At 38.9% G+C, this 27,933-nt stretch overlaps 3 protein-coding genes across 8 annotated transcripts in view; all 3 read left to right on the forward strand.

The window, feature by feature from the left end:
• The window catches only part of esyt2b (extended synaptotagmin-like protein 2b), a 30,216-nt gene extending 21,420 nt beyond the window's left edge, over positions 1–8,796 (forward strand). For 4 of the 5 annotated variants that reach the window (XM_087177638.1, XM_023420104.2, XM_023420105.2 and 1 more), the window contains 9 exons: positions 1,625–1,702; positions 3,827–3,913; positions 4,019–4,168; positions 5,557–5,909; positions 6,203–6,301; positions 6,544–6,675; positions 7,386–7,491; positions 7,595–7,644; positions 7,753–8,796. In XM_087177638.1, the coding sequence (XP_087033764.1) occupies positions 1,625–1,702; positions 3,827–3,913; positions 4,019–4,168; positions 5,557–5,909; positions 6,203–6,301; positions 6,544–6,675; positions 7,386–7,491; positions 7,595–7,644; positions 7,753–7,822 (1,125 nt within the window). In that variant the 3' untranslated portion in view covers positions 7,823–8,796. The remainder of the gene's footprint in view (positions 1–1,624; positions 1,703–3,826; positions 3,914–4,018; positions 4,169–5,556; positions 5,910–6,202; positions 6,302–6,543; positions 6,676–7,385; positions 7,492–7,594; positions 7,645–7,752) is intronic. The other variant, XM_087177637.1, reaches the window with a different exon arrangement.
• Positions 8,797–9,789: 993 nt separating this feature from the next.
• On the forward strand, positions 9,790–20,538 carry ncapg2 (non-SMC condensin II complex, subunit G2). Of its 2 annotated transcripts, none has more exons than XM_023419997.2 (27): positions 9,790–9,863; positions 10,089–10,201; positions 10,955–11,134; positions 11,342–11,456; positions 11,551–11,708; positions 11,948–12,082; positions 12,206–12,300; positions 12,382–12,538; positions 12,649–12,741; positions 12,822–12,947; positions 13,032–13,211; positions 13,420–13,572; positions 13,899–14,121; positions 14,318–14,415; positions 15,111–15,284; positions 15,382–15,452; positions 15,605–15,758; positions 15,900–16,073; positions 16,300–16,416; positions 16,916–17,062; positions 18,169–18,268; positions 18,431–18,636; positions 18,873–19,007; positions 19,188–19,291; positions 19,422–19,522; positions 19,668–19,767; positions 19,860–20,538. In XM_023419997.2, the coding sequence occupies exons 2-27, from the start codon at positions 10,124–10,126 to the stop codon at positions 19,909–19,911; spliced, it is 3,426 nt and encodes a 1,141-aa protein (XP_023275765.1). In that variant the 5' UTR covers positions 9,790–9,863; positions 10,089–10,123; the 3' UTR covers positions 19,912–20,538. The 2 variants fall into 2 exon arrangements, with proteins under 2 accessions (XP_023275765.1, XP_023275766.1); XM_023419998.2 differs by having other exon boundaries at positions 15,114–15,284.
• Positions 20,539–22,008: 1,470 nt separating this feature from the next.
• ptprn2 (protein tyrosine phosphatase receptor type N2) overlaps positions 22,009–27,933 on the forward strand; it is a 124,706-nt gene continuing 118,781 nt past the window's right edge. Inside the window, exon 1 of the mRNA XM_023420079.2 lies at positions 22,009–22,290. Within this exon, the coding sequence (XP_023275847.1) occupies positions 22,206–22,290 (85 nt within the window). The 5' untranslated portion in view covers positions 22,009–22,205. The remainder of the gene's footprint in view (positions 22,291–27,933) is intronic.

A 27,933-nucleotide genomic window follows, 5' to 3' on the forward strand; every position in this document is an offset into this window, starting at 1 on the left:
CTGAGAAAGTCTGAGACTACTTTAGTGGTCTAAGACTTTTGGACCCCACTGTTTGCCAGATAAATGTACAGATATAATAGGCACTGAGGGTGGCATCATAACATGAGAAAACTATACATTTTACATACTTAACATACACTTTATTACAGCTGGGAAGAGGCAGGCAGAGGTAGAAACAATGAATGTTCCTGCATTAGTCCTGTTAACCACTGTCACAACAACTGTGATTACCTTGTTTAGTAGTAACATTAGTAGGTGTTATACTGCATTACAACAAAGCTGTTCGTAACCAAGCGCAGTCTCAGGTTACAAACACTATTACTCAGAAATCAACTGCTGCATTCCAGTTACCACGAGTGGTTTTGTGCCTTTAACCTTTCCAAGAAGTTTCAAGCCTCCCATTGTCACACACGGTGGCACTCCCTCAGTGCAATATTAGTCCAAAATGTGACAGTGAAACTAGTTTGCACCATCTGCATCATGTGTGGGTTTTATTTGGCATTAACTAGCTGCTGCCTTTTTTTTATCCTGTTAAATATAAACCTGCTTTGTCTCTGACCAATGTGCAGCAGTTTTTCCTTCAGTTTGTTTGTACTGAAAAATGTTTTGGAAGTCTGAAATGCAGCTTATCTGTGATAAAGTCTTCTTGTAGGTCTGTTGCCATCACTTCACCACCACAGAGTGAAGGAAATATAAGAGTCATATCGTGAGGAGGAATCAGCAAACACTTTTGAACTTTTGTAGACTTTTTCCAACGTTGCATTTTACTGATCCAAATACATTTCCGTACTTGGGATTAGGCACCAATTTTTTGCGAAAGTGTGGAAAACAGACAAGTCTATGTTACTTTAAACACCATATCCCTGGCAGGAAACATTTCACATCTCCGATATTTACCTTTATACCTTAGTGAAAGTCTAGAGTCGCTAGATTCAAAATCTGATTGGCTGCATTTGACCTATGACCATTTCCTCAGGGGTGTACAAGCAATCTTGGGTCATGTTTTTCCTTTCCTCAGAAAAGATTTGATCGCCTGTTCTAAAACTTCCCCTGCCCCCTAACGATAAAAATCCTTTCCTTATTGGAAATGCCAACAGAATGGTATTTTAGCACCTTCAATACAAACATATAATATCTATAATGTGAAAGTCTATGTATTTTGATATTTTTGTGCATTTAAAATGTGGATCTTAATTCCAATGTTGAGAAATAGATGTCAAATTTAAGCACTATCCTCAAGTGAAAGGATGGGTTAACAATTAAGTTAAGACTTTCCCACCATTGTCATAGCTGCTGGCTTTTAGAGTAGGGCATTATTATTCTGCAAGGAATACTGAATAATACTTAGCTGTCAGAACCCAGCATACTAAAATTAGACTGCAGAGGAGACAACGCTTGGCAATCCCCTTGGTAGCCTCTCTGCTTGCAGCCCTGCTTGTCAAAACATATGGTAATGTTCCTTCCCTTTTGAGTTACACACTCTTTCATCATGGTGCGCTTGATACAGGGTCTCAAGACGCTAGTGTTTGAGTTTGGGTGTAATTGTGTTGTCCATTACTGACGGTTATCCATTGTGTGTCACAGTGAGGAGACTCGGCTAACACATCTCTCTCTGACTCTATAGCAGGCTGCAAAGAAGAGCAGCACTGAGCCGAGCCCTCACGTCCAATTCACTGTTGGACACAAAACGCTTGAGAGTAAGGTGAGTCCTATAAGCATCCATTAGTATGATTATCTTCTTATTTTGTCTTGGCTTTGTACTCCAAGAAGAAAAGAAGAAAATGAATCACTGCTGGTGATTTTTTTCTTCCTATTTTTGAAGTTGTAAAAAGCATTTGGACAACCAAAGATTGAATGCAGCGGTTATTTTAACTAGACTATACCTCACATTCATTCACACACAATGACATATTAAAGCTTAAACAACACCTATCACTCTTTACCTGTCTCTCCCCGGAGCTTTCTGTTATAGAGCACTTCCCCCTGACCGTGGAATTAAAAAAGAAAGATGAACTGAAAATGGTCGTACAAGCAAATAAGATGAGGAATTACAACCACCTACCATTAAACCGTTAAGTCTCAGCTAAAGCGCTTCTAGGCTGACATTAAATGTGTATACCAACCATTTCTTATGAGAAATTTCTATGTCGAGTTCAAAAGGGAAATTATTCAGGAGGAATAAACACTACAGTAGACCAAGTTATTGCTGATGCTGGAGTTTTGCTGTAAGCATATGATGGTTTCAGGGAGGCTTGTTACCTTAGACCCCTTTTGCAGTTTGCACAGTAATATATTTTAGTTAAATTGGCTGTGGTCTCCTGGATTTGAAATGAAACAATGAAACAAGGAAACGAGTCTCATCTTTTATTTGATTATGCCTAGATCCACATCAGGTGGACTGGGTTTTATTGCACTTTTCCAAATTTTAGATGGAAGAAAGAATTTGAGCAAATTAGCACATACATAGGCTTTGTGTTTCCCTTACATTTGCTTCAATTCATCCTTGTTTTGGGTTCCACAGACTCCAATGCTGAATGTGTAACAGTATTAACATTAACTGCAAGATCAACCAAGTTTTTGTTACGTATATTTTTGTCTGTTCTGACCTTATTAAAATCCAATATATAGAAAAGTATTGAAATGGTAACCTGTTGACTTTGACGTTGACATATATATATATATATACATATATATATATATATATATATACTGTAACCAGTTCAAAATCATGTTTAAAAGCAATTCAATAGATTAGTAAAAGTCATGAGTTGTCAAGCTGTTAAAGTTGGTACTTTTGAGCTTTTATAAACTTTTGCATTGTCCACATTAGGGTTGAATGAATTTGCCATATTTTAAAGCCCAGCACACCCACACAGGTGTTTTCAATTCTCTGGCTGAGTAGACCTCTACACAGGTTACAGTTAGGTGGGGCTATGTTGGTAATCGTGTGATGTAATCAAACTTTCAGTCTGAATGATGTGTCCCCACTCAGCCCAGAGAACAAGTCTAATCAAGTAGAATAAGTTACACCTGTGTATGTGGTTATAAAGTCTTTGTTCTCTCGTTATGTTGTCCTGGGCATGTATTGCAGACATCTTCATTTTTTATTTGTTACTGTGGCTTTTTGCCTTCAGCCTGCTCTTCTGCGAGACAACACATGTTCATTTGGCCAGTTACAAACAGTCAGCTGTTTGGCCATGAAAAATCACTTACTTACAGTATACTATATTAAAGACTGCAGTTCTTCTGCAATGACCTAAAACTGGGAGACCACTGTATGTATGAAAAGTGGTGTCAGACCTACACTGTTTACTGAATATGGACCTGGACCTTTAATGCTCCCATTCATTGCCTCATTTAAAATCTAATTTGTACACAGCAAAAACCATTAAGAAACCTATCAGTGTCCTAACTGCTTCTCAGTGGAAACAAATCTTGCAGGGAAACTGGTTAATTGACACATGAAATAGTAGATTATGAGACACTAATTATCAACTGCATTAATTATAAGTTTTAAACAGTATTATTGTACAAAGAAGAACTTCTATAAGAACTGAAAATGTTGAAATAAATCAAGTTAAAATACGAAAGAATCTAAATAAAAGTAGATACTCTTTATAAGCTGCGCAGAAACAACAGCAGTAGGCCAAACTGCATGCAAATATGTAGACCGGAAAATATGAGAGTAGTGGCTTGCCAACAGTGTTAGTGCCTTATTATTGATTTTCAAAATTCAAAACACAGCACTTTCTAATGACTGACAGTAACCCTGACAGATTTCTCAAGTGTTTTAAATAACAACTAACAAACCTGTCTGCCTTTAAAGATCCGGTACAAGACCAAGGAGCCTCTGTGGGAAGACTGTTTCTCATTCCTTGTTCACAACCCCAGGAGACAGGAGCTCGAAGTGGAGGTAATGCTGCATAATGACACATGATGACATGTATTTTTTATAAGAACATGCTCCAAATAGTGGAAGCAGCTGACTTGTCAGATCTTCTTCTCTCTTAATGCACAGGTAAAAGATGACAAGCACAAATGCACTCTGGGTAACTTGACGGTGCCTTTGAGCAGACTGTTGGTGGAGGAGGACATGACGCTGACTCAGTACTTTCCTCTCAGGAACTCCGGGCCCAGCTCCACCATCAAACTTAAAATGGCCTTGAGGGTAAAATGCTGCTTCACTTCTTACTCATCCTCTGTGCATTATGTTCTGCTAATTCAAACAGAAATTATTATGAGAGGGCATGTAACGAGTTGCACATCTGAAATAATTGCTGCGGTGAAGAACGTATTGCAGTGCCAACAATTAACTGAAAATTATTGATTGAATTCATAACAGCCTCTGTTGAATGGTTGGATTGTAGACTTCCTCAAATCCAATAAAGAGTGAACATAGCTGCTAATGTTGCCACGAAACTCAAACTGGTTATCACACAGTGAGGAAATACAAATTAGTGGCTGTGCTTTTTACCACATTGTGTAACTTCACATAATTAGTAAATGATATACTCCTTGGCCTTCTGAGTAAGGCTCCCTTCTAGCTACTGTAAATATTCAGCTAGTTAGCTGGACATGCTAATTGTGCGTTGTAATCACACCATTTTAATCCATTCCTTACACTTTGGTTTTCTTGTGCTTTATGTTTTGAAAAGACAAAAAATAAAAAAACACTACCCTCCTAACTCTTCACATGCACAGCGTTGCTCATATTTCAACAACTGATGAAATCCAAAGCCTAATTCAGTGAGTTTAATTCAGTTGCTAAGCTATGACTGGACAATCACTTTTGGAGGGGAGGGGTTTAGCAAAAAGTTGATTGCAGTGGTCGCATTGCTTTGAAAAGGTGAAGTTGTTGGCTTTTAAAGCAAATGTATATCCAACATATATGTATCTCCAACTCCGTTCATAACGTTCACTCGTTTCATTAAGGTGCCTTGCGATTACATGAAATTATCATGCTAATATTTAAATTCTTTTTCATGCCATAAGTTCAATCACTGTAAATCCATAAAAACCAATAACTAGGTTAATGTGGTAAGTAAATTGCCTTGGCATTCATTGAACTGAAACTAAGCGCATTACCTTGTATTGAATCCCAACTGATCAAATAAAAAAAGATGAATGCAGCTGCAACAAAAATATTGACGTCCTCTGAAATAGCTTTCTGTATTAGAACACAGCCTATCAGACATATCAGGATTCATAACAGATATTATAAAAAAGGAAACAGCTTTAAAGGATCAGGGACCTTTTGGAGACATTTTAGGAAGACAGATAGCACTATAAAGACAGATTTGGCCGAGGTGCTTTAAAAACACCCTTGAAAATATCTGATAGGTTTCACATCAGCAGTATTGAGACCACTTTACAAGAAAGGATTAATCTTAAGGATAAGTTGAATAAATCAGAGGACTGTATGTAAAACCACCAAATTAAGCAAATCCCCTTTAAAAGATAAGAAAGTTAAAACATACACAGCATGTTATTCCAGTACTTGGCTTTAGTTCTTGTTATTCATTTCATTCAGTAATGTCCCGTCTCGTCTCTCTTTAGGTTCTGTCCCTTGAGAAGCAGGTGTCCTCAGACCAGCCTTCCTCCGTCCAGGTCAGGAAATCCAGCGTGCCGCAGCCAACCACAGCCCCATGCCAGAAACGGTCAGCCTCAGATTCCCCGCTACCTCCACCCACACCTCCGCCACCTATAGACGCTTCCACGCTTACCCTCCAACACAGGGACGGCGAGCCGTACTCAGCCAGCCCTCTACGCAGTACCTCCAACCTGAGCACCTGCATGTCCAGTTCCCAGAAACACCTGCCTCATAATGAGTCCACACCCAGCCTGGCCTCGGACATCTCCCTACCCTTTGCCACTTTGGAGCTTCAGCAAAGGCTTCGTCAGCTGCAGAAGTAAATGGCAGATATGATATCTTATTTTCTGATGTATTGCTTTACATTTCTTAATTTCTTTTCCGGCTTTTACGGGCCTCATTTCTGTTCTGTTTTTCACTTGATTTAGATTCTGCATTTTCCTCTGATAGAGTGTCATCTTGATTTGTTTGAATATGTACCCATATTAATATTTCATCTAACTGCCTGTGAGGCAATCCATCTATCCCTGCATAAATTGACGTGCACATCTTCTGTATAAATTCAGCTGCAATGTCTAGAAGTGACACTGACTGACTCTGATGTGTTTATAGTGGGTCGGCCCCCAGCCAGTACCCCCTGGGTGAGGTCCAGCTGACTGTTCGGCACAGCTGCCAGAGGAACAAACTCATTGTGGTGGTGCACGCCTGCCGGTGAGGTCCACAACATCCATCATACAGTTTTTGCTTTGAATGATAGACCACTTCTGTCCTTTGTTTTTAGCTCAAGCCTCTGGCCTAAATTATGATTTGTGGGTAGAGATTCTTTAGCATGCACCATCTTGCTTCTGTGTGGAACTATACTATAGATTTAAGAATGAATAGGCATCATTAATCTGAACAACATGTGCCTGGCAACACGTGCGTGAAACCAGTTTTGTCCTGTGTGTCCTCAGTAACTTGATAGCCTTCACCAAAGACGGCTCGGATCCCTTCATCCGTCTCTATTTGCTGCCTGACAAGAGCCGGACAGGGAGGAGGAAGACCAGCACAATGAAGAGGACCCTTAACCCTGTTTATGATCAAACGTGGGTATAGAGAGAAATACTAGCTTAATATGCTTGTCACGGGCATATTTGTAGTTTAAAGATTAGTCATTAGCATTCAGATGTGTGCTGTTATTGTTGGACTTTACAAATGTGTTCTGTTCTTAGATGTTTAAAGGTTTAGCGATGCTTCAACCATTTATTGAACCAGTTTGAAGTTTGAATTCATTTGATAGCTGACTCTGTTTTCAGAGACCTCTTGAGCTACTTTGGTGTCTCAAGGATTTTCTTAAGGACATTAAGATCACAAGCCACATTAATGCCAAAAAAGTTGCAGCTGTGGAATATATTGTGTCATTTTTTTTAAATTTTACAATATGACAGCATTTTTCTTAGTAGTCTGTTATCAGTGAAACCATGGCCACTACAGTCATATCAAGTGCAGTCAGTGTTAGTCGTTGGACACTTTTGTTTACAGTTGAGTTATAGGGCTCCAAAGCGCCATCAAAATCTCCTGCCTCATGAATTTAACATCAGCGCTAATTGTGCTCTTGGATAAGCGCCTTCTTCAACCTGATAAGACCTTGAGAGGAGGATTTGCCAGCCTTCTTTTAAGTCAACCAATTTAGTACCAAAACAATTATTCAAATTAACAATTTATCAAAGTAACAGTTTCAGCTATTTCAATTTGATTAATTATTACGTGATAGATTGGTGTCATAAAATGTGTGTGTACTTGTGTGTGTTTGTAGGTTTGAGTTTACTGTGTCTATTGTGGAGCTCCACAGGCGAACTCTGGACGTAGCAGTGAAGAACGGAGGGAGCATCCTGTCCAAACACAAGGGGCTCTTGGGAAAGGTTCGTGTTTCTGGCTCTTATTATGAGTATTTCCGAGCAGCAGAACCAGCCCCAAGTACTCTAAAAACTTAATTTCTTTCTCACTTTTTGTTCAAAATTGCAGGTGCTGGTAGATTTAAGTGGGGAGGATATATCCAGAGGATGGACACAATGGTAAACTTGTGTTTTATCTTTGCCCTGTGCAATATCGAGTGTTTTCTTCATGTAATAAACAACCTGTTGTAGTGCTTAAATAGATAATCTTTTTGTTTTCTCTTGCAGGTATGATTTGAGTGAAGATGGATTGTCATCTCAAGGCATAACAAGGATTCAAGACCCCCTCCTCACATAATGAAACATCCTCTCTGCTGTAATATAGTGATCTTGTTAATATAAGGGCACATCATTTTGTTTTTTTCATTTATATTTTTCATGTAGTTTACAGGTATTATTTCAGCACACAGGTTTTTCAAACATTTCCTGTTTTTATTTCATTATTGATCACGATTGGAACATACTTCAACATATTGTAGTGAAACACACTGACTGCCTTGTCTTTGTTTTCAGTGTTATATGTAAATATCAAGTTGCTAATTCATAGTTAGGAGAATTTGCAGGGGTTTTCCTGACATTATATTTCCTTAAAGGAAATGGTGTTGAAATCTGTCAAAACTGTTATTGCTTTCTGTCTGGTTTGTTAAAATGTGACAAATTCTGTTTTTGTCATGTGAGAAAACTCTTACCAAAGGAACAGATACAATCACAAAAGTAGGCGTAAGTAGCAGTCTTGACTTTGATATCTTTTGTTATGGAGTGTTATTTGATTGTTTACCTCTTATTGTTCTTTATGCTTGATTACAAACATGGAATGCATATATGCAAAGAATAAAATGATTGCTCTGTATATTTTAAGAGGACCTTGTGCAATATTGGTTGTTCTGAACATTGTCTCAGATACTGAAGATCTGGGGGCATTTTAGGGCTATGAACAAGTGCTGTATAATATGATCAAAAGGATACTTGAATGAGGGTTTGTTGTTCAAACCAAATGTGAGTTTAGCAAAGTAAAAAAAATGAAAAGAGACAACAATTATTGTATTTTATGAGCAGGACCGCCAGAATTAAGATGGCACAGCTGTGTCATAGGCTTGTACATGTTTTGCCATGCAGTTATAACTGTTTGTTGGAGCTTTTAAATATTTTTCTTGTTATCTATCCTGTGCCTTAAAAAGACTCACTATGTAATTTTTGCCTTCTTAACCTTATTATTTTGAATGATATGATGCCTCATGGCTTTTGAAGAATAAATGGTTTCTCTTCTGAAAATCGTCTTGCTTGTTTTTATTGGTTGGTCCTTTGGTCCAGCAACGATGACTGATTTGACAAATTAAATGTAAATATGCAGTTGCCCTGGGCAAATTACATAATTTGATGATGATGTTGATTTTTGAGGTGAAAAGAAGTAAATACAACAGTACTGCAAATAGATTAGATAAACCTAACAGATAACTAGATAACAGATAAGCCTTTCTTCAAATGTTATGAAATGTATATTCATGTTTAATATTTATGTGGTCCATGGTGGATCTTGAGACCTGATTTGCATCAATGTCCTGTTGTAGAAGCCAGCCTCTTTTCAGTTTAACTTTATTGACTGATTGAACTGAAATGACTGAATTTGTTGATATTTAGTAGAATTATTTGCCCCTTTGTGATATGTTTGTGGTGCCACTGGCTGCCACACAACCCATTATTATTTCCTACCCCATGTTTAACAGTTGGCAAAGGGGATAAGCACTGATTTAGTACATGCACATATCACAACTGTTTTTTCTTCCTCTATTTTTTAGGTTCAAGATAATTAACATTTGAAGAAAGACTTCTTTTTTAATGTATGTTTGCTGCATTGCTGAATTGCTGGATTGTATCAACAAACATAATTTGCCTGAACTATTGCATATTATGTTTATTGCATGTTATGTTTGGGTATACTGGTAGGTGTGGTGCTGAAGTGCCCTTGAGCAAAACGCTTAGTTCGACCTTGCAGCATAATTACCCTTGAGGATTGGGGTGTAATCAATGAGAGATTTCCTATAGAAAACTAAAATCACGTGTACAACTATAACGCCATCGTGGAGACTTGGAGCCCTGGTAAAGAAACCCCGTTCTGTAGCCTCATCCCATATAACCTGATAACACAGAACATATGCAGTGATTTGTCGCCATCGAGTGGCAGAAGAAGCGAACTACAACTAAACGTCTTCGGGGGGGAAAAAATGACGCACGACGTCATGACGCACGGAATCGACTTTATCCAAATTTGCGCGGGTTCGGTGTTGTTATGGGTGGATGTCATTTGGCTGTTTCTGGCTCACGAAATTAAAAGTAAAAAGGTAACAGGTGAAGCTATTGTTACATATCTTATGCTTTCATAATTGCAAGGCATAATACTTCCAGTAACGACGGACGGAGTTGGATAAACTTTCGCTAATAACACTTTAAACGCTAACGGCAACCGGACTGCCATATTTGTTTTGGTGCTGTTAACAAGTACGCCAGAGAGTTAACGCCAAAATAGCATAAATAGTATTTAACGTGACTTTGTTTTTTCATCGTAGGTTTACTTCAAATCTTCACACCGAAAACCGAAACTATGTCCAAGCGAGAGGCATTTTTAGAAGCCGCTTGTAAAGAAAATGTGGAGGACTTCTTTCATTTCATCCAGCTTCACGTAAGTGAAATCACATAAGATAATACCAAAGAGTTCACCTCCTTCAGAAATATCCTAAGTGTGTATCAGATTGTGCGATAGGTTCATTTTTAATTTTGCATTTTGGGAGGCCTTGCGCTAAAACGTAATACTTGAGAGATAATCTAGACACACTTTTAAGTTTAACGCTATACAATTCAAAGGCACCAGGAACTCCAGCTTCCAGAAAGACCCTAAAATTGAACCAACACCTTTTTGTATTATAATCTTCCTGATTTATTTTCCAGGGCTCTTGTATTTAACTGACTTAACAGTTGCAATCATATTAAGATAGCATCTAAATGCAGGTGTATATAATACTTTGTATTGTTTGTAGTACTTCTAAAAACTAGGAAATTGGAGTTTACAGTCGAGTCTCAAACACTGATAATGACATAATTTGGGAATTTATTCTTAAATGCCAGTACATCTAACTTTCTGAAAATAGCAGTTGCTATGTTCTTTGTTTAATTGACTAATTTAGTTTAGAAGATGCAAAAAAGGATGCACATGTTACTAGAGCCCAAAGTTATGTGTGAATCACTTATTCTGCATTTGTTGTCAGAAATGATTTGGTATTTTTACCCAGTGACAGATTATGAAAAGTGGAACAGATTTTTCAGTCATCTACTACTGAGAATGAAAAGTATGAATGTTTTTTAACTGTCAGAACTGATATTTGTGCTTTATGTTTCAAGTTGTTTCTGCCCCCCTCCTGTCTGTATTGTTGAGCAGAAGGACAAAGCGGAGCCCTTCGATGTGGAGGAAGTGGTGCAGGAGATGCCCACACAACAGAGGGAGGCTCTGTGGGCAAAACTGGCCTCACTCCTTCAGGACGTCCTGCAGGAGTTACCTCCTGAGCGCTGGGAGGAGAACAGAGAGGAGGGCATGGAAGTGGAGGCAGCTCAAGACCCTGTTAGTTTATCAGTCATCATATGTACAGTTACAGAAATATACAAACAAGGAGTGTGCAAAGCAGTCCTGTTTTTTTTTGTTCTTTTTTTCCCTTTATCATATTTTAGATTTTATTGCACGAACCACAAACCACATAGTTTTGTTTGCATACAATACTTTAAAAAAAAAAAAAATTTGTGAACATCTCCCTATTAACTTTTCCTTCAGAAACATGTCATGGCTGTTGTGGATGGCGTGGCACTAGTGGCGTTATTGTCTGTAAAGGTTTTACAAGATGGTGACACCTACAGTGCCCTTCTGGAAATTGTCCACAAACTTCATGGTGGGTGTTCGTGCTCATTTTTCTCTCTGCTATGTGCTGTCCTACATTCTCTTGCTCTACATGAAATTAGTCTCGGATTGTGTCTTTCCCTCAGTTGTTCTGGTGTCACTGCCTGTCTCAGAGGCACCTGTGCAGCTCCATATCCAAACACTGTGCGAAGCCTGGTGGAAGAAGGGGTTGAAAGAGAAGGACAAGTTTGGTCGAACTGCTTTTCTCATCTCTTTGCAGAAGAGCTTCATTTTGAAGAAACCGGTCAGTATATGACCTCAGCCATATGTCACATCAGACAATATTGGGCCTTAAGGATATATTTTCATCATTAAACTCTATTGTATAATCTACCCTTAGGTTTTTCCCATGAAATTATAAGCAATATCGTCTCATAAACATTCCCCAAGTATCTGTTGAGCACTAATTGCTTAAAACAGACCTGGCGATTAGGGGCCTGATATCATTTATGTATAACACTTTCATCTTGTGTCTGTTGACAGGGTGTTGAGATCCAAAGACTCTGGAGTCTCCATGATGTGCTCTTGAGTCTGGACTACACATCAGAAGACAACAAGCAGATAATCGACTTGTTGCTTCAGTGTTTTCATCGTCCTATTTACTTAAGAAATGAGGATGTGAGTAGAATGATATTTAGTTGCAGTGTGTATTTGCATGAGTCATTGTCTCTGTTTGTTTTGATTTTTTTCTTGAAGCTTTTTCTCTGAGCTGTCAGCCTGATTATGTGTATGTTATCACAGGGGAAGCGATTCCTGGTGTTTCTTTTCAGCTGGAACGTCAACTTCATCTGGGTTATTCACGGCACCATAAAAAACCAGCTGGAGTTTTATAGCAAGTAAGAAGCCTCCTACCTTCTCTGTTTGACAGAAGTTCATTTTCTCTCCATGTTAATACCAATTAACTTGTTTTTGTTCAGGTCCATGACTACTCACATTTCGGAGGTCTACTTCAGAGCATGGAAGAAAGCTAGCGGGGACTTCTTGGAGCAGATTGAGAGCTTGTGCATTCAGGATTTTATGCAATGTGCTATCTTCCTTCATAGAGCATCTCCTGTCCACGCCAAAGTCCGACAGGTAGACTTATTACCCCGCTGCTTTAAATATATTTTTCCCCCGTATTTACAGTCATTATGTGCATCGTACACTGTGTGTTTAATCTTTGATCCCCTTGCTCTCGTTTACAGATTGTGAGCTATTTCCACACAAGGAAGGGCTGTCACAAAGTGGACAAGATGGTCTATAATCTCTACAGGCCCATTCTCTGGAAAGCTTTAAGGGTATGCATACAGATTTTAAAATACAGTCATACTAGCATCTCTGTATTTTATTTCAACGTGTTTCTGTTTGATTTGTTCAGGCTCCTAACTTTGAGGTACGTGCAAATGCCACTTTGCTCTTCACTGAGGCCTTCCCACTCCATGACCCGGATCAGAGCAACGAGACTATAGATGAGAACATTCAAATGCAGCTGGACACATCAATGGTCAGAGCCGTTCAATCCATTCAGCTACTTACTTTTTGCTGTGAGTTTGAGAAACTAAAACCACCACCTGTCTGTCATCCTCAGGGCCTCCTCGATGACCCTCACCCCACTGTGCGCTCCAATGCCACCCTGGGGGTCTGTAAGATCCTGGCTAAGTGCTGGGAGCTTCTCCCTCCGACAATTATCACAGACTTCCTGAAGAAGCTGGTGATGGAGCTGGCGGCTGACACCAGCTCCCCTGATGTCCGTTGTTCAGTCTTCAAGGTAGGATCCTAACCCAAGATCTTTTCCAAGATCTAAGATCGGAACAAGTTGAGTACAGAGTTAAAGTAATCAGGAATTCTTGTCCAAGCGTTGTGTGAAACCAAATTAAGGGAGGTTATTGTCACTGCAGGCAGAATTAGCACAACTGCTGTTATTGGCAGTAAACAGGATATTTAATGACTTGTGGTTTGTGTAATGCTTTCCCCAGTGTCTGACTATCGTCCTGGACAACGCTCTCAGCCATCCACTGATTGAAAAACTCCTGCCCACTCTCAAGTACAGCCTTCATGACAACTCGGAGAAAGTCCGCACAGCTTTCCTGGACATGCTTATCAAGGTCAAGGCAGTGCGTGCTGCAAAGGTAAAGCATATGTAGGATTTTTTTTTGCTTTTACACATTGTTTAAAAATGCACTAGCTTGACATAGTTAAAATTGTAGGAAATTAGAAGTTCCTTGTCAACAATTGAGTGTCAGGATGAGGAACATGTGAGCACATGTGTTAACCAGAGTACAGTATTTCATCATCTATACTAAAGATTCATTTAAATGCTTGATGCAAATCCAGATGTCATTCAGCCAAATTACACTGAGACAAAATAATTCAGATACAAGATGCATGTTAATGCCAGGTGTAAAAGGAGACAACCTTTTTCCTTATTTTTTTCTCCTTGTGCACCACCCTCCAGTTTTGGGATGTTTGCAGCATGGACCACCTGCTTGCCCGCCTGGCTACTGATTCCCATTCAGTCTCCAAGCGTGTTGTCGATCTGCTCTTCAAGTCCTTCTTCCCTGTCAACGAGTCAGATAGGGAGTGGTGCTGTCGGTGCATCACCCTCATCCAGATGAATCCTATGGCTGCCAGGAAGTTCTATCAGTATGCTTACAAACACACAGCCCCAACTAACATAAGTAAGTGCTGTGTATAGGGTTCTGAAATGCAATTTATTTTCCACTCACAGAATCTTTGAAGCTAGAAGTATAACAGAATTATTTAACACATTGCATTTGTAGCACAGATATTGTTAGTCCCATCTGATATCTAGTAGCCATCTATAATTTAATCACTTTTGCCCTTGTGGGGAAAAAACAATTTCTTCTTTTACAGTAAAGCTGATGTTGGCCATTCGCCGTGTCCTGAACAGCTGTATCCAGACTGACTGTGACCTGACTGAGATTAATGACAGCAACAAGGAGAACAGCGCAGTAAGAGATGCAGCTCCACAAACTAAACTTTGTCCTATCCATATTCCCAAAATTGTTTGCTCAGACTGGAACTGCAGTATTTGATGTCGTCAGCATGTATGCTTATACTCAGCTTCTTAGGGACACCTGTAAAATAAAAAGGCAATGTAATACAACTCTGCCATAGATTCTACTTTAACAAAGATATTGGTGTACTAACAATGTCAAAAAGGTATTAGTTTAAATACATTTCAATATAATGCAGTCCTGTACAACATCACTGCTAACTACCTCTGTAATAAACATACAGCTGAATTAACACCTCTCAGAAAACAACAACAAAAACTGTCCTTCATGATGAAGGAATATGTGGCAGCTGTTGTGTAGTGTATCTAATGTGCCTCATAAAGTGGCCAAGGAGTGTAAATCCTCTCATTTGAGAAGTTGGAATCTGCAGTTGCATTTTTGATTTAAAAAAAAATAACACAGAGATTAATCCATTATCTGTCAATCGTTAATTTAATCAAATGAATCGACTAATCTCTTCAAACCGAACCTGTGTTTGCATTTTATCATGCAGATCAAAAACGCTTGTTGTTAATTTAGTTGGCAGTCTAAACTTCTGTTGTCTCTCAACCTTAATGAAGTAGGATGTGGATGTATGTCTTTACTGTGTGTCTGGGTTTATGGAGATACAATCTAGATTTTGATCTCAGCAGGCTGAACCTGTGAAGTTGGGAAAAGACAAAGCTGTTGTGTCCAGTCTGCTGGAGCTCGTGGTCATCCTGTGGAGAAGCGTCGACAAGGCCCTGAAACAAAATGAAGAGGCCCAGAAGTACACTTATGCCAAGTTCGGAAATGTCATCTCTAAGTATTTCCAGGCCTTTGAGGTATATCAGCTCTAGTGTTGTATTATTTATATTTTTGCAATCAGTTATTTGTCCATTAACAAGTATTACAGTGAGACTTTCTTGATTTGTTTTTCAGGATGAGCGATGTACTGTTCCTCTCATACAGCTGGCCTCATTCATGCCCCCAGCTGCAGTTCCAACATTCAGGTGAGTAGTAAAGTGTCTTCTGTCTGTCTATCTGTCTCAGTCTCATTCAGCTTTTCACATTTCCTTTAATGTTTTACACTCATGCTACTTTTTTCTTTTACTGACTTTGTCATGTCTAACCTGTCTCCCTCACCCTGCTTTGTCATTCCCAGCTGTGGCGTTCTGTCCAGGCTGAGGAGGATGGACCCAGGAGCTGTGCCAACACAGTACAGCCAGCTGTTAGACTGCATCTGTAGCTGGGGCCAGGCTGCTGACATTGTGGAACTCGTCACTGACTGGCTCACTGAAGCTCTGCCCAAGCACGGGGTCAGTCAATACAACATCAAAGAGCTGGGAATGGACAGGAAGGGCTAAACGGGCATTATATACATGAAAAGAAAGAGAGGTTTAATCCAGATACACATCCCTCGTTACTCTTTGTGAAAGTCATCTCCCTGTCATCTTTAGGAGAAGGCTAACACCAATCGAAAGGTGCGTATCCAGGAGACAGTGGAGGCCAAACCTGACCTGGCACTGGCTTACCTGGAGTATCTGTTCAGCCACACTTCAACACAAGAGAAAGTCCAGGCACTTGGTCAGAGACCTCTGAAGCAGCTGCATACAGTTCTAGGAAACTGGAAGGTATGTTGATCATTGAATATTATTACATTTTAACTCACTTACATCTCACACATGTCTCACCTGAGTCGTTTGTTTTTTAATATATGACCTTTCAGTCCATGGATTCCACTTTAATACTTGTGCGTATGACTTTAGCATACATACATCCATGTTGTTGTTTCATAGATAGTTCCTCTTTGATTCCTGTCAGATATATTATTTAGTGTGGTTACTTTTTTCTCTACAGTCAGTGCTGTACACTCACCTCAGCTCCACCACAGAGGATCCTCAAAGGCCCAGTTTGGAGACTGCACTGAAAGCCTTCACATTCCACGGCCGTCTTGGCGCACATCTGCAACATAATGTGAGTTTCTTAGTGTTGCATACATTATGTTTTTCCTTTTATTCTTCCTGATGAAATCATGCTAATACATTTTTGTTTTGTGTGTCCAAATATAAATTGTTAACCTTCTTAAACGAGGGATGTACCAATCAGAAAGGCCAGATAGGTGCTGTTACTGATTCTATGAAGCAGACCGGCTTTCGGCCATTATATTACTGGTCCACATTAACTATAGTATCTTTGTTAATGTCATTTAGCCACAGTGGGCTGTCCAGTTAGGTTTTTAGTGCCACAGGAATCCTTGGCCTCATGTTACCATAGATAGAAAGGATTTGAGGTAAACAGATTTTAAATTTATGAAAAACAGAGACCTGATATTGGATCATAATTGGCAGACATCCTTAATTGAGGTATAGGAATTTGTATCAGGAGAGAAAAAGCTGGATCAGCACATCCCTAAATTGAATTAGAAAAACAATTTAAGGAAAAAAGAAAATCAAATCCTTTGCTTCTTCCCTAGTCCTCGGGAGATCGTGACTATCTGCTCTCCCTGGAGAATATGGGAGCTTGGGTCGCTGAAAGGGTGTTGCCCTTCCTGGCTAAATGTTCCACCAACGATGGGGATGATTCAGAGAAGTCACAGCCACTGGCCGCACAGATAACTGAGGTGAGCTCTACTATTAATAATGTAAATGTGTTCTTTAAAAGCCAGCTTACATGCTTGAATCCCCAGTTTCCAGCAGCAGTCTGTAAACTGGAAAACATCCACTCAAAGTCGATTTTGCCGAAACAAATATGTGTTGGGGATTCTCTAAGTATCGAATTTCTTGCCAGACACAAGCATTTCATTTGGGCAAAGAGAGAAAATGTGTGTGGTCTCCATTAAGGGAAATGGCACACATTTCTCTATTGTAGCATATTTGCAGCTGTAAATGAAAGTGTTTTGTTTCATGAGCAAATAACGTCAGCACACAATCAGACCAACACTTACATAATCATCTTAATGTCACTGAGCTCTCCATGGAGGATGTTTCTGAATCTTTCTGGTGCTTGTTGTGTACTAAACGTCTTAGCGAAACTACACTGCGGTGAGGTTTGTGAGGGATGTGGATGATATGAATGGATGGATGGTTGTGAGAATCATCTTGGAGTGCATCTGTATTTCCTAAAATATACTTTCAGTAAGATCATCTATGCACATTGTAAAGTCAATCCAAGCAAGATCATTTCTCTGCAGGCAAATCCAGGCAAATTAAATCATATCTCCTTGTTCATAAACTGCCAGTTTCAGTTTTTGTCTTACTCATTTACTCCCCAATAAATAGCCTGTACCGATGCTATAGATGAAAATACAGAGTTATGGTGTTATCCAGAACATTAAGCTTTGTGGAACCTTTTTGCCTCTTGCTCGCAGGACTTTCAGTTCTGCTCGGTAAATTTAGACGCCTCATAGATTTTTCTGCTCCAGTCCACACACACTCTGTACTGTACATGCCTCCTCCTGCTCATGCTGCCATACTAAAATGGGTTTATTACCTTATTTGTGCCATTATTTTCACCCTGTCACCACACGACTGCTGCTGTAGTGTTAGGGGGATCGTAGGCAGCTTCCACAGGCCACCAGCTCCCATTAGAAATGAACATTAGACTGAAATGTCGTTCTCCTGAGACTAGGTGTTGTCTCTATTTGTCGTTGAATTTCAAAAGTCTCCCCTTTTTTTTTTTTGAGTGTGAACTATTTTTCTTCATCATGATGGTGATGCATTTTAACAGAGCTTCCTGACAGTGTGCCGAGATATTTTGCTTGTGGGTTTGGGCGACGAAACGTTCAAGGGTCAAATCCTCCACCTGTGCTCGCTCGTCCTCCTCTCAGGTGAGTGTTTCAAATGTCTTTTGTAGTGTTTTACAAAACAAGAGCTGGTATGCTGAATTTATTTAAGAGAATACAGTTTTAAAAAGACAGATTTTTAACAAGAAACTAGCGTTCATTTTACTTATATAGTACTTACATAGTCCTTTTCCTTTGTGTTTTCAGAGGCAGGCTACCTCTGTATTCCTGCAGTGCTGCCAATTTTGAAGGAAGTGGTAGATAGTTATGCACCCGACGACAACAACAACCAAGGTCAGGAAAATCAGGAGGATCCAACCACTGTCATTCTGGGTGTGGTGGCCAACATCTTCCAGAAGATTATAGAGCTCTTAGCTCGCCGCCTAAGGAAGGAACCAGAGGAGGGAAAACAGGTGCTCTGAGATTTGTTGTTTTGATATTTTTCCATTTTTCTATGTATTGGGTGTACTTCTTGTTTTACATGAACCTTGCTTATTTCTTACGTAATCTTTGATCGCTTCCACACCAGTTGTTTTCCGGGAGGTTGTAAATACAACATGAACATGTACTTTGAAAATTTCAGCAGCTTCTCAGCACTGTACAAGCTGCTCACTTAGGGACTTCCTCTGTCTTTCTGCCCTGACTGTAGCTGTGTCAGTCAGCTGTCCCTGGTCTGACAGAGGTCCTCCAAGTGGTACAAACATGGGACAGAGCACCTCTCAGCGGGGTCTTTTCTACTCTTTTTGCCATCATCATTGTGGAGAAGAGACATTTGCTCCAGAAGGTACGAGCTGGAAGAGCATGGTAGCAATGAAAATATGTCTCTTACCAAAATCTCAGATGTCCTCGAACTGATAAGGGTATTCCTAAGTAATTTAAGTAAGTGGATGATTTATCAGGGCTCTGAAGTGGTAACCTGAAATATTAGTTTGTGTTGTCAACTGCTGTGCTCGTATTTTTAAAGATTACCCATCCTGAAGAGGTGATCACCCCAGAGTCAGTGGAGGACATGCCTCCTCTGTCCAGTGTCCTGCTGTCTGTCATCCTCAAGTCACCGTCTGTTAGCAGGTAAATATCCTCAGTCCCTTTTTTTCTAACTTGGACTGTTTAGTTTAACACATAATGTACACATGAGACCTAAACATAATTAGCATTCAAGAGTATAAAAGCATTGTTTGTTGATGTGGGCTTCTTTTAGGGCATTTTTGACAGAGGTCAGCTCATCTCTGGACTCTGAGGCCATCAGCAGTCTAAATGAACTGGCTGCCGTCCTGCACGTCTTGGCTGTTATCAAACACGGTGGGTATTCATCATGAGAAAATTAATTCAATCAGATTTTTTATTAATGACCAGGATAACTCAAATATTCATATCAGGTATTTTCTTTTTCTGCTGATAAAGATGTATTTCAGTTTGTTAGATGTTAAATGTTTTTGTTTTACAGCTGGACAATCTAAGGCAGGCTTGAAGAGAGCAGCCACATCTGCCCAGCAGCAGCTTTACAAACATGCAGTCTCCTCTGTAGACAGCAGAGACATCAAGGGGTAAGTAGGGGGAAATGAGATGGTTCAGATGTTTTCTTTACATAATCTGTTAATAAAAAAATTTATTTTTATGTGGTTTTTTTTTCCGACAGGGTTATTTTTGAATCTTCTGTGAAGACCTTGAATGGAATTCTGGATTTATAGGTTCCCCTCTTTGGAAAAAAAAAAGAGCCTTTGTTTTATATAATACAGTTGTATTGTTATAAAGCAGAGGAGGGAAGTTTAATATCTGTTTTGTTATTAGCATTACAGACTCGCTGTTGCTGGCAAACAAAAATGAGACAATAAATGTTTCAGCTTCGCTGAACGGGATTTTAGAAGATACGGTTTGGATTGAAAGCAAAAGCTGAGAATAAGAGCTGGTTTGTGACCATATTTCTTCAGATTGGCTTCTCGTCTCTGTGTTTATTTATTTCTTGATAGCACATCCATTACTCAAGTCTTGTCTCAGATGTTGAGAATTGATAATGTTAACAAATATTGATCAACTTCTCCAGGCCAAAAGAATAAGGTGTGGTTTCTTAGATTGAGTGGCATTCTTTTTTCTTTCCTTTTTTTTAAAAAAAAAAAAACGCTTTTCTCCACAGCTCTGTGCTTTTAAACAATTTCATATGAAATCAGTATATATTTCTTCATGTTTCACTATGTGTGTTCATATATATATATATATATATATATATATATATATATATATACTTGTTGGTCTGTCAGCATTGTAGGCTGTAGTGTGTTACTAATACGAATAAAACAAACTGTATCAATCAACATAAACTAGATGTTTATTTCTTTCTCAGATGGTTTCCTTGCCTGTACAGGAGTTTACCAAGTAATAACCCAGTACAAACAAGCAATAAATCATCCTCTCACTTAGCTTCAGTCTCAAAAGAGAATGGTGCCATTTTAAGAATTCGCATTTTTTGAGTATTTCCCTTCAGTGAAACCTTTTACTTAAAATGGAACCTACCTCAAAATTTTAGTTTAAAGTACAGTGCTTTAGAAAATGTACTAAGTTACCTTCTATCCCTTTATTTAATCTTTTCTTTTCATCCCTAATATTCCTCTAGTGTAATTTAATGCTGTGATATCTTCTGTAACATAAATATAAAGCAGATTAAGTCCAGTTATGGTCCTTAAATGGTGCAAAGGAAAGCGATAAACTGCCCAAGGTAAAACAAAAGTTTACGTCACCAAAGATTTAGATAGAAAACAGGTCTTTTACTGAGATTCTGAGGCATTATCAGTTGAGTGCTGTACTGCAGGAAGTAGTACTGTATTGCTATCAGAATGGTGAAAAAAAGGCAAGTAACATAGGAGGACACACTGGTTGGCCAGGGGTTCATCCTACAGCGAGATAATGACCCAAAACATTAGAAGACAAGAACCAGACGGTGGCTTCACATGATGGAAGAGCAGCACAGTCTCTAGATCTAAACCCCATAGAGCTGTTTTTAGATGAACTGGACAAAAGTGAAAGCAAAGCGAGCTGCAAGTACAACACATTTGTGGGAACTTTCTAAACAATGTTTCATTTCCATTGTAGAAAGGTCACAAGTGTGTTCAGCTGCTGCCAATGATTCAAAAATTTAGATTAAATTTAGTTCCATGTCCTTGTTATTAAAATCCTCATTGTTTATTTTTTCTATCTTAATTTCAGGAGCACAGTTTTCATGTTGTCATAGGTTTTTCAGAGTTACCTGCACTACATTAAGCCAGTTGATTGTGTAATGTGCAGCCCCTTGTTGCATCTTTGTGTATGTCATGGTCATACTTACCACAGCATAAAATTATTATTGTACCTTTTTCATACATTACAATGGGAATCGTGGGCTATATTATAGGTTTTACCCAATAGCCTAATAGGACTATGATAACACTTAGTTTAGTGATATGTTTGTCATGTGTAACTCGTGATCCTCCATTTTTTTTTAACAGTATATTTATTTTAAAGTCAAGTTAATGAGATGAATCAATCAATGTCAACTTCCTTTATTTTTTCTATTTGTTTGTTGTTGTTGTTGTTGTTGTTGTTGTTGTTGTTGGCTGCACGGCTTCCGGGCTGTAATCATTCAGTACTCCTGTCTCCTCTCCCTCCTCATCCATCTATCCATCCATCTTTCATCCATCCATCCATCCGTCCGTTCAAGGCGCTGTTGCATGCTGCACGCATCATCCCTCCTCACCATGTGTGTTTGACGTCAGAAACTTAGGAGGGGCTCCTCCGTGTAGCTGATTGCTGTTTGTGGTGCTGAAACAACGGCCGTATTGTGTTGCCATTTAGCGAATTTCTGCCGCTGCGTTTCTCTTGTCTCTTTCTCCTCCAACATGTCTCTTTAGTCCGAGTCTCGTGCGAGCAGGTCACACCTGAGCTGGCGATAAACATGCTGTTTTAGCGGAGGTGTGCGATGGATCAGTAGTACAGTGTATTAGGCAGGAGCGGTATGGATTCACCGTGGTGTCCCATCCTCTTCGCTGCATTGGCTTCCAGCCTCTGCTCCTCACCTGCCCTCGGGGACAGAAAATTTGGTAAGCAATTGTGTTTCCGTTTGTTTTATCATCATTTTCCAAAACACCCTCTTCTTTTCGGAATGTTTCACCTTCTTAGTGCACGACAGACCGTCCGTGCTGTTGAATTCACCTGACTGCCTCGGTTTTTGTTGGGTCGTTTATACAAACATTTGCTCTCTTTGCCAAAGTTCCCGAAAAATCTCCCTGTCCAGCAAGAAACGGTGCAATTTGCAAGTGCTATCACGTTCGTTTTGCAATTGCTAAAACTTATGTTTGTGCTTTGGTTCTGCAGATTGGATGAAATCTGAAGATCCAACAGGAAAAGTTACATAATCTGTCAGGCCTAATGGATGAAATGTTTACTGAGACTTATTACTTGTATCATGACCGATGTTTAATGCTATAGTCTCATCAGGAAATACACAACAGTGTTAAGATAAGTTTTACATCCAATTATTTACACTCAGATTGACATACACGCAGCTATAACAATGCACAAAATTTCATATGACTTTAATGGCTTTTGTAGCCATAGAATTACTCAACATATAGCCTTAAGGGGCATGCAATTTTAAATCCAGTTAAATATTTAATAAGATCTCATGCCTCCTCAGGAAAAGGGCATCTTTCATACAGCTCCGTTTCATTTTTAGACTTGGCTGGGTTGTATTTTCATTACCCTTGATTTGTTCTTCCAGACCCTGCCTCAGACACTACACTGTAATTTGGGCATGTGCCATACTTTTTTATTTTTTTCAACGCACTACATATTAGAGAAGCCATTAAGATAATTGTGTCCTTTTGATAAGACGGATAGAGATTAAAGGATTCATTTTACTGCTTCAGTGCCGTGTTAGTTGTAAGAAGAACCTCCTCAGTTACCACCTCCAAGTCACACTCCGTGGTGCAGGATCAGCAGTCACAACACATGACAGTATAAACTTTATAATGAGCAACAGGCAAATATAGGTCTCAGGCTGGCACTCGAGCTGTGTGATGATTCATACGGATACCGAACTGCATCATATTCTTTATATTTAGAACAAGAAGGTGTCCATCCTTCTTTTGTCATACGTAATATGCACACACACACAAACCATCATCCAGCATACAGTTTCTCATTTTATAATACACACAGGGCCTACACGTAATCTTTGCTGTTGTAGGCTGTTAGGTTGCAAACATAATAAGCTCAGAACTTGCCGTTTTCTTCATGGGGTTTATCTACCTGCAAGTTGGCTAGTTTTGTTTAGAATACTTGTGAATGAGGCTGTGCTTATTCCCCGAGTGCATCTCTCATTGAATTCTCAGTATGTTTTTCTCTGTGTGTGGAAGAGGTCTCCGTTGTCAGAGTGTGGCTGGGAGTTAGAGAAGATTATTGTTTTTAATGAGTCCCACTGTGGATTACGCTGTGTCATTGGATAGCTTTGGATGGAGGTGTGCTGGAGTGATGTAATTGCCTATATATACATACATATAATAAACATAGTGCCTATATATATGTGGGTGGGTGGGTTTGTCAGAGACAGAGATAGCCTGGTGTTGTGTGGGTGTGTGTGTTCTGTGTGTCTGAGAGCACATGAAAGCCAGACGGAGAAAAATAAGTCTGCGGCTGCATCCTCTAATTAGGAAATTAAGTGATGTAAAATTTAAACAGTGGTGTGCATCTGGCCTTAACTGCATAAGACTAAGAACAGCTGAACTCATCAAATGCACAGTGTCTAAAAAAATATTCATCTCTTTAGATATTTTGAAGTGCTTAATGCACTTCAACTATTGCCCAAAGCTTTTAGGAGTTCACAGAGTTTGACTTTTTAAAGCATAATCTCTTCAGTAAGTGTAAAGCAGTGGTAATATTCATGCCGAGAGCAAAAATAAAGATAATATTTACATATACGAGCAATGCATATATTAGAAGCAGTTCAACCGCTGCTATACTGCCCTTCAAAGCCAAAACTCACTTCCTATCGAATATATTTGGTCAAAAGTTAGTTAATGCTTGCATCCGACTTTTTGGCATCAGTTTTACCATATATTAAAAAAACAAAACTATACCATAGAAATGTATAATTTCATCATCACAGACTAGACAGTTAAAGCAGGATACATGCAGCATCAAGTGTTAGCTAGCAAGAGAGATAGCCACGATTAGCCTTAGCTAAAGATAAGAGATTTCAAACTACCTAGTATTCTGTAATTGAAAAATATCAATTTTGAAGAACCAACATCTTGTTAATTCAGTTAATTATTCCATATAACTAAATGAGACAGTAACTAAATTAATCCTAATGAGAAAAAAACCCCCAGCTTCATAGCTAACGGTGGTATTTACATGGCTTGGTGTGGTTAGCTACATCTAAATTGCATATTATCTACATTATTGAATGTTGTATTTAATGTATTATTTTAATAAACTTAATTTTCACAGTACTTTTCTTCACAAATTGATGTCAATATAAATGTTAATAGTAGATAAGCATGCAGACACTTAACAAAACAGATACATTTAATCCCCATGAACTATGGACTGTAAATGATCTAAAGTGTTTATTTTAATTTTTTAAGAAAGTCGGCAAGAGAGCTGAGAGATCATATGTTGTTGTTAGATAAAATAAATAAATAAATACATATATAAAATATAGGTCAGAGTGTGGTATATTATGTTTTTTTAGGTGTTTTGAGTTCTAAGGCAATGATTTTTTTTGTTAACATACCTTTTATTTTATGCAATTGCCTTTCAGAAGAATAAATCTACATAAATCCAGACATGATGGAGATAAAAAAAAAAACTAAGCTGAGCTCTTGCTAATACAGATATATCTATAAACTCAAGTTTTTAATCTACTGGAACTTCCCTTTCACTGCTTCTGTACTTAATGCTTTCTGCCTTCATAGAACAGTATACTATAGGTCACATCTACATTGCATGGTTTATATCCACTCCACCTCTTAGAGAATGACATAAACAACAGTAAAATACTAGGACATGCTGTTTGCTCACATCGGTTCTATTATGACGTCTGCAGTCCCTATTGGGAGGGTGGGCTGGTCTTCCAAAGAACTGGAGAGGTCATGGATGGGTTAACGTACTTTTCCTGTGCTCCCCTGCTGAGGTGACTCACTAACCAGCCTTCAAGCAAGGCATAGTTCAAAAGCATGCCTGAGAACTAGTCGACCAGTTTGACAAACTATACAACAGTTACACATAAATTATGCCGTGAAGTATACTCTGAAAGGCTTTTCACTGTTTTATCGACTTATAAAAGATAAAAGAAAGTTTAATTTAACTGAGGATTAGCGTCTATTTCTCCAAATGAAATTCAGACAGCTTAGTTAAGCTTTATTTTTAAGAGTGCAGGGAGGTTAATGCCCTGTTTACACTAAGTTAGAAACAGTATCATTTGAATGATGAATTTATTGACTACTGAAGGAAGTCTTGCCAATGGTAAATTTGCAGGAATTGATTTTTGTTGCGCATTAACACCCTAGCGCCTTGCAATCAGTGTTGCTATCAGACCTGTTGTTAAAATTCAGTTCAGCATCTCTGTTGTGTTTGCAGGGGTTTGGTTGTGTCCTGAATCCCAATAACAATCACTGAAAATCCCATAGTTTGCTAACTGGAGTGGCAGCCGTTCTCCTTCTGCAAGGTCATGTTTTGTTAGTAAGATAAATGTACTTTCAGCAAGTTTGTTGAACAGATACTGAATCAACAAGAGAAATATCATTCTAATAAAACACAAGTTATGAATAGCTTTTGGGATTTAATAAAAGGGAATATATCATTCAAACTCTTACCAAGGTGTTAGCCTGATTCTAATAATGCATTCACAAATCTAGCAGGAACATGGAGATCAGAACAAGCAGAGAGTTTAACATTTCTCAAAAGTGAGACTGCATGAAAATGAGAACGAAAAAAAAAAAACTCAGGCATCACACCATATTTATAGTTTGGATAACGAAATCCTTGTGTCGTATTCGCAACAGGCTTTAAGGGATTCTGTCTCAGCTCTCCTAAACCCACTTTATAGAAACAACTCTCTTTTACACCCAAATTACCGAGTGTTACAGTATGTATTAATGGATTGAGATATGTGACAGTGTGGCTTATCTCCAGTACGTACGTGTAGACATTGTCCTCGAAGGCTGTACTACCGGGTCTTTTCATTACGGCTGGCTATCGGCAGCCGTTGCCTAATATACCCAGACAAGTTAGATTTGATTCATAGGCTGCTGAGCTCTATCTATTTTGCCACAGGCCTCTGTCATACCATAGATATCAGGCCTGAGTGGTGATATCAACTATCTTATAGTGGTTATAAATCATCTTAGAGGATTGAAATGTGCGGCGACATGAGGACAGATATTTTACAACAGTGTGGTTTATGAACTTGGTATAAATCCAGGTGAGAGTAGACATTCTGTAACACTGGAGGTGGTTTGTTTTCATCCTATATGTTGTGTGGTGTCTTATTATTTCCTGAGTTGCTAGGACACTCGTGCTACTCCCAAGGGACCAGTTATTTCTATGTGGTTTATACTGGGACCAAGCTTACTCTAGTTCATGGAAAAATGTTCTACAGAGCATTAAGAACCATTTTTACTAAACCATAACAAGTGGAAACTAATGTATGTGAAAGAAGGTAAATGTTAGAGCTAACTACCACTGTAATACTTCAAATCTAAGTTATAACAGTAAAGATAAATCAAATCTCACATGTGGTCTTTTGATCAGTGAAACATAAGATAACAGCATAGTGAATGGAGGGAGTGGACTACAGCCATGCTAGCTACAGCAACCATCTAAACACATAACATGCCCATTTAGATACATATCACACATCAATGTGCTTTTACACCAACAAGTAAAAAAAATTCCTCATACTATAAAAGCTGAGACATTTCTGAAAATGAAAACTTTATTTCTAAAACTCCTGTACACCTGTGTGCCCTCCGAAACCAAATCATAATAAAAGTAAAAACTGATCCGCCTATAAAAACCAATAGGGCTGCCAAACCAATATAATCCTGCTACGATGTCTCTCACGGTCTCGGTAAAGGTCGCAGTGCGTTTCTCTTATCTCCTAGGATGTCTGATTCATCTTGACTGAACTGGTAAAGGGTCAGTGTGAAGCGTCTAGCGTCGGCCTTCGGTTCAGACCCAGACTTAATTGACACTTAGGTAGTGAAGCCTTTCTAGAATTCACTAAAGGCTTTGATCATCCATTGAATGGAAGGTATTTAAGGAACGTATTTATTGGATGAGCTTTTATTGTGCAGTGCTTCCCTGTGCCATCCCATGTCTGTGCAAATGGCTGCGCAGGATGGTTACACAAGCATTTTGTGTGTTATTTGCAAAAGCTGATTTTCCTAATTAGTAATCTCAACAGCTGCAGCATTGAGTAGGGGTGTAAATGATCTAACATTGAGATTTTCTGCTATCATCTGTTTTTGAATGTGATATGTGTCTATTGATTCTTACTAATAAATAGCATACAGCGTTATAAACGACCTCTCAGCTGCACTGAACCTACATACAGCTGCTACAGCCTTGTTTTTAGGGGTTCAGTTTCACATGAATTATAGACTGATAAGCTATTCAAGTGTTGCTGTGGTTCAGATTGCTCGGGGGAAATTGGATTTTTGAGTTTATAGTTAATTTCA

This window comes from Seriola lalandi, unplaced genomic scaffold, assembly GCF_002814215.2.
Source record: "Seriola lalandi dorsalis isolate HSWRI2012SDOR001 ecotype SW California unplaced genomic scaffold, Sedor1 jcf7180002054616, whole genome shotgun sequence".
In the NCBI taxonomy this organism is placed as follows: Eukaryota; Metazoa; Chordata; class Actinopteri; order Carangiformes; family Carangidae; genus Seriola; species Seriola lalandi.

Excerpts from the sequence above, each read along its gene's own strand:
- ncapg2 (XM_023419997.2), top strand. The coding sequence starts at position 10,124 with ATGTCCAAGCGAGAGGCATTTTTAGAAGCCGCTTGTAAAGAAAATGTG. Across the intron at positions 11,457-11,550 it reads AATTGTCCACAAACTTCATG|TTGTTCTGGTGTCACTGCCT; the intron begins GTGGGTGTTCGT and ends TCTTTCCCTCAG. Across the intron at positions 19,292-19,421 it reads AAGTCACCGTCTGTTAGCAG|GGCATTTTTGACAGAGGTCA; the intron begins GTAAATATCCTC and ends GGCTTCTTTTAG.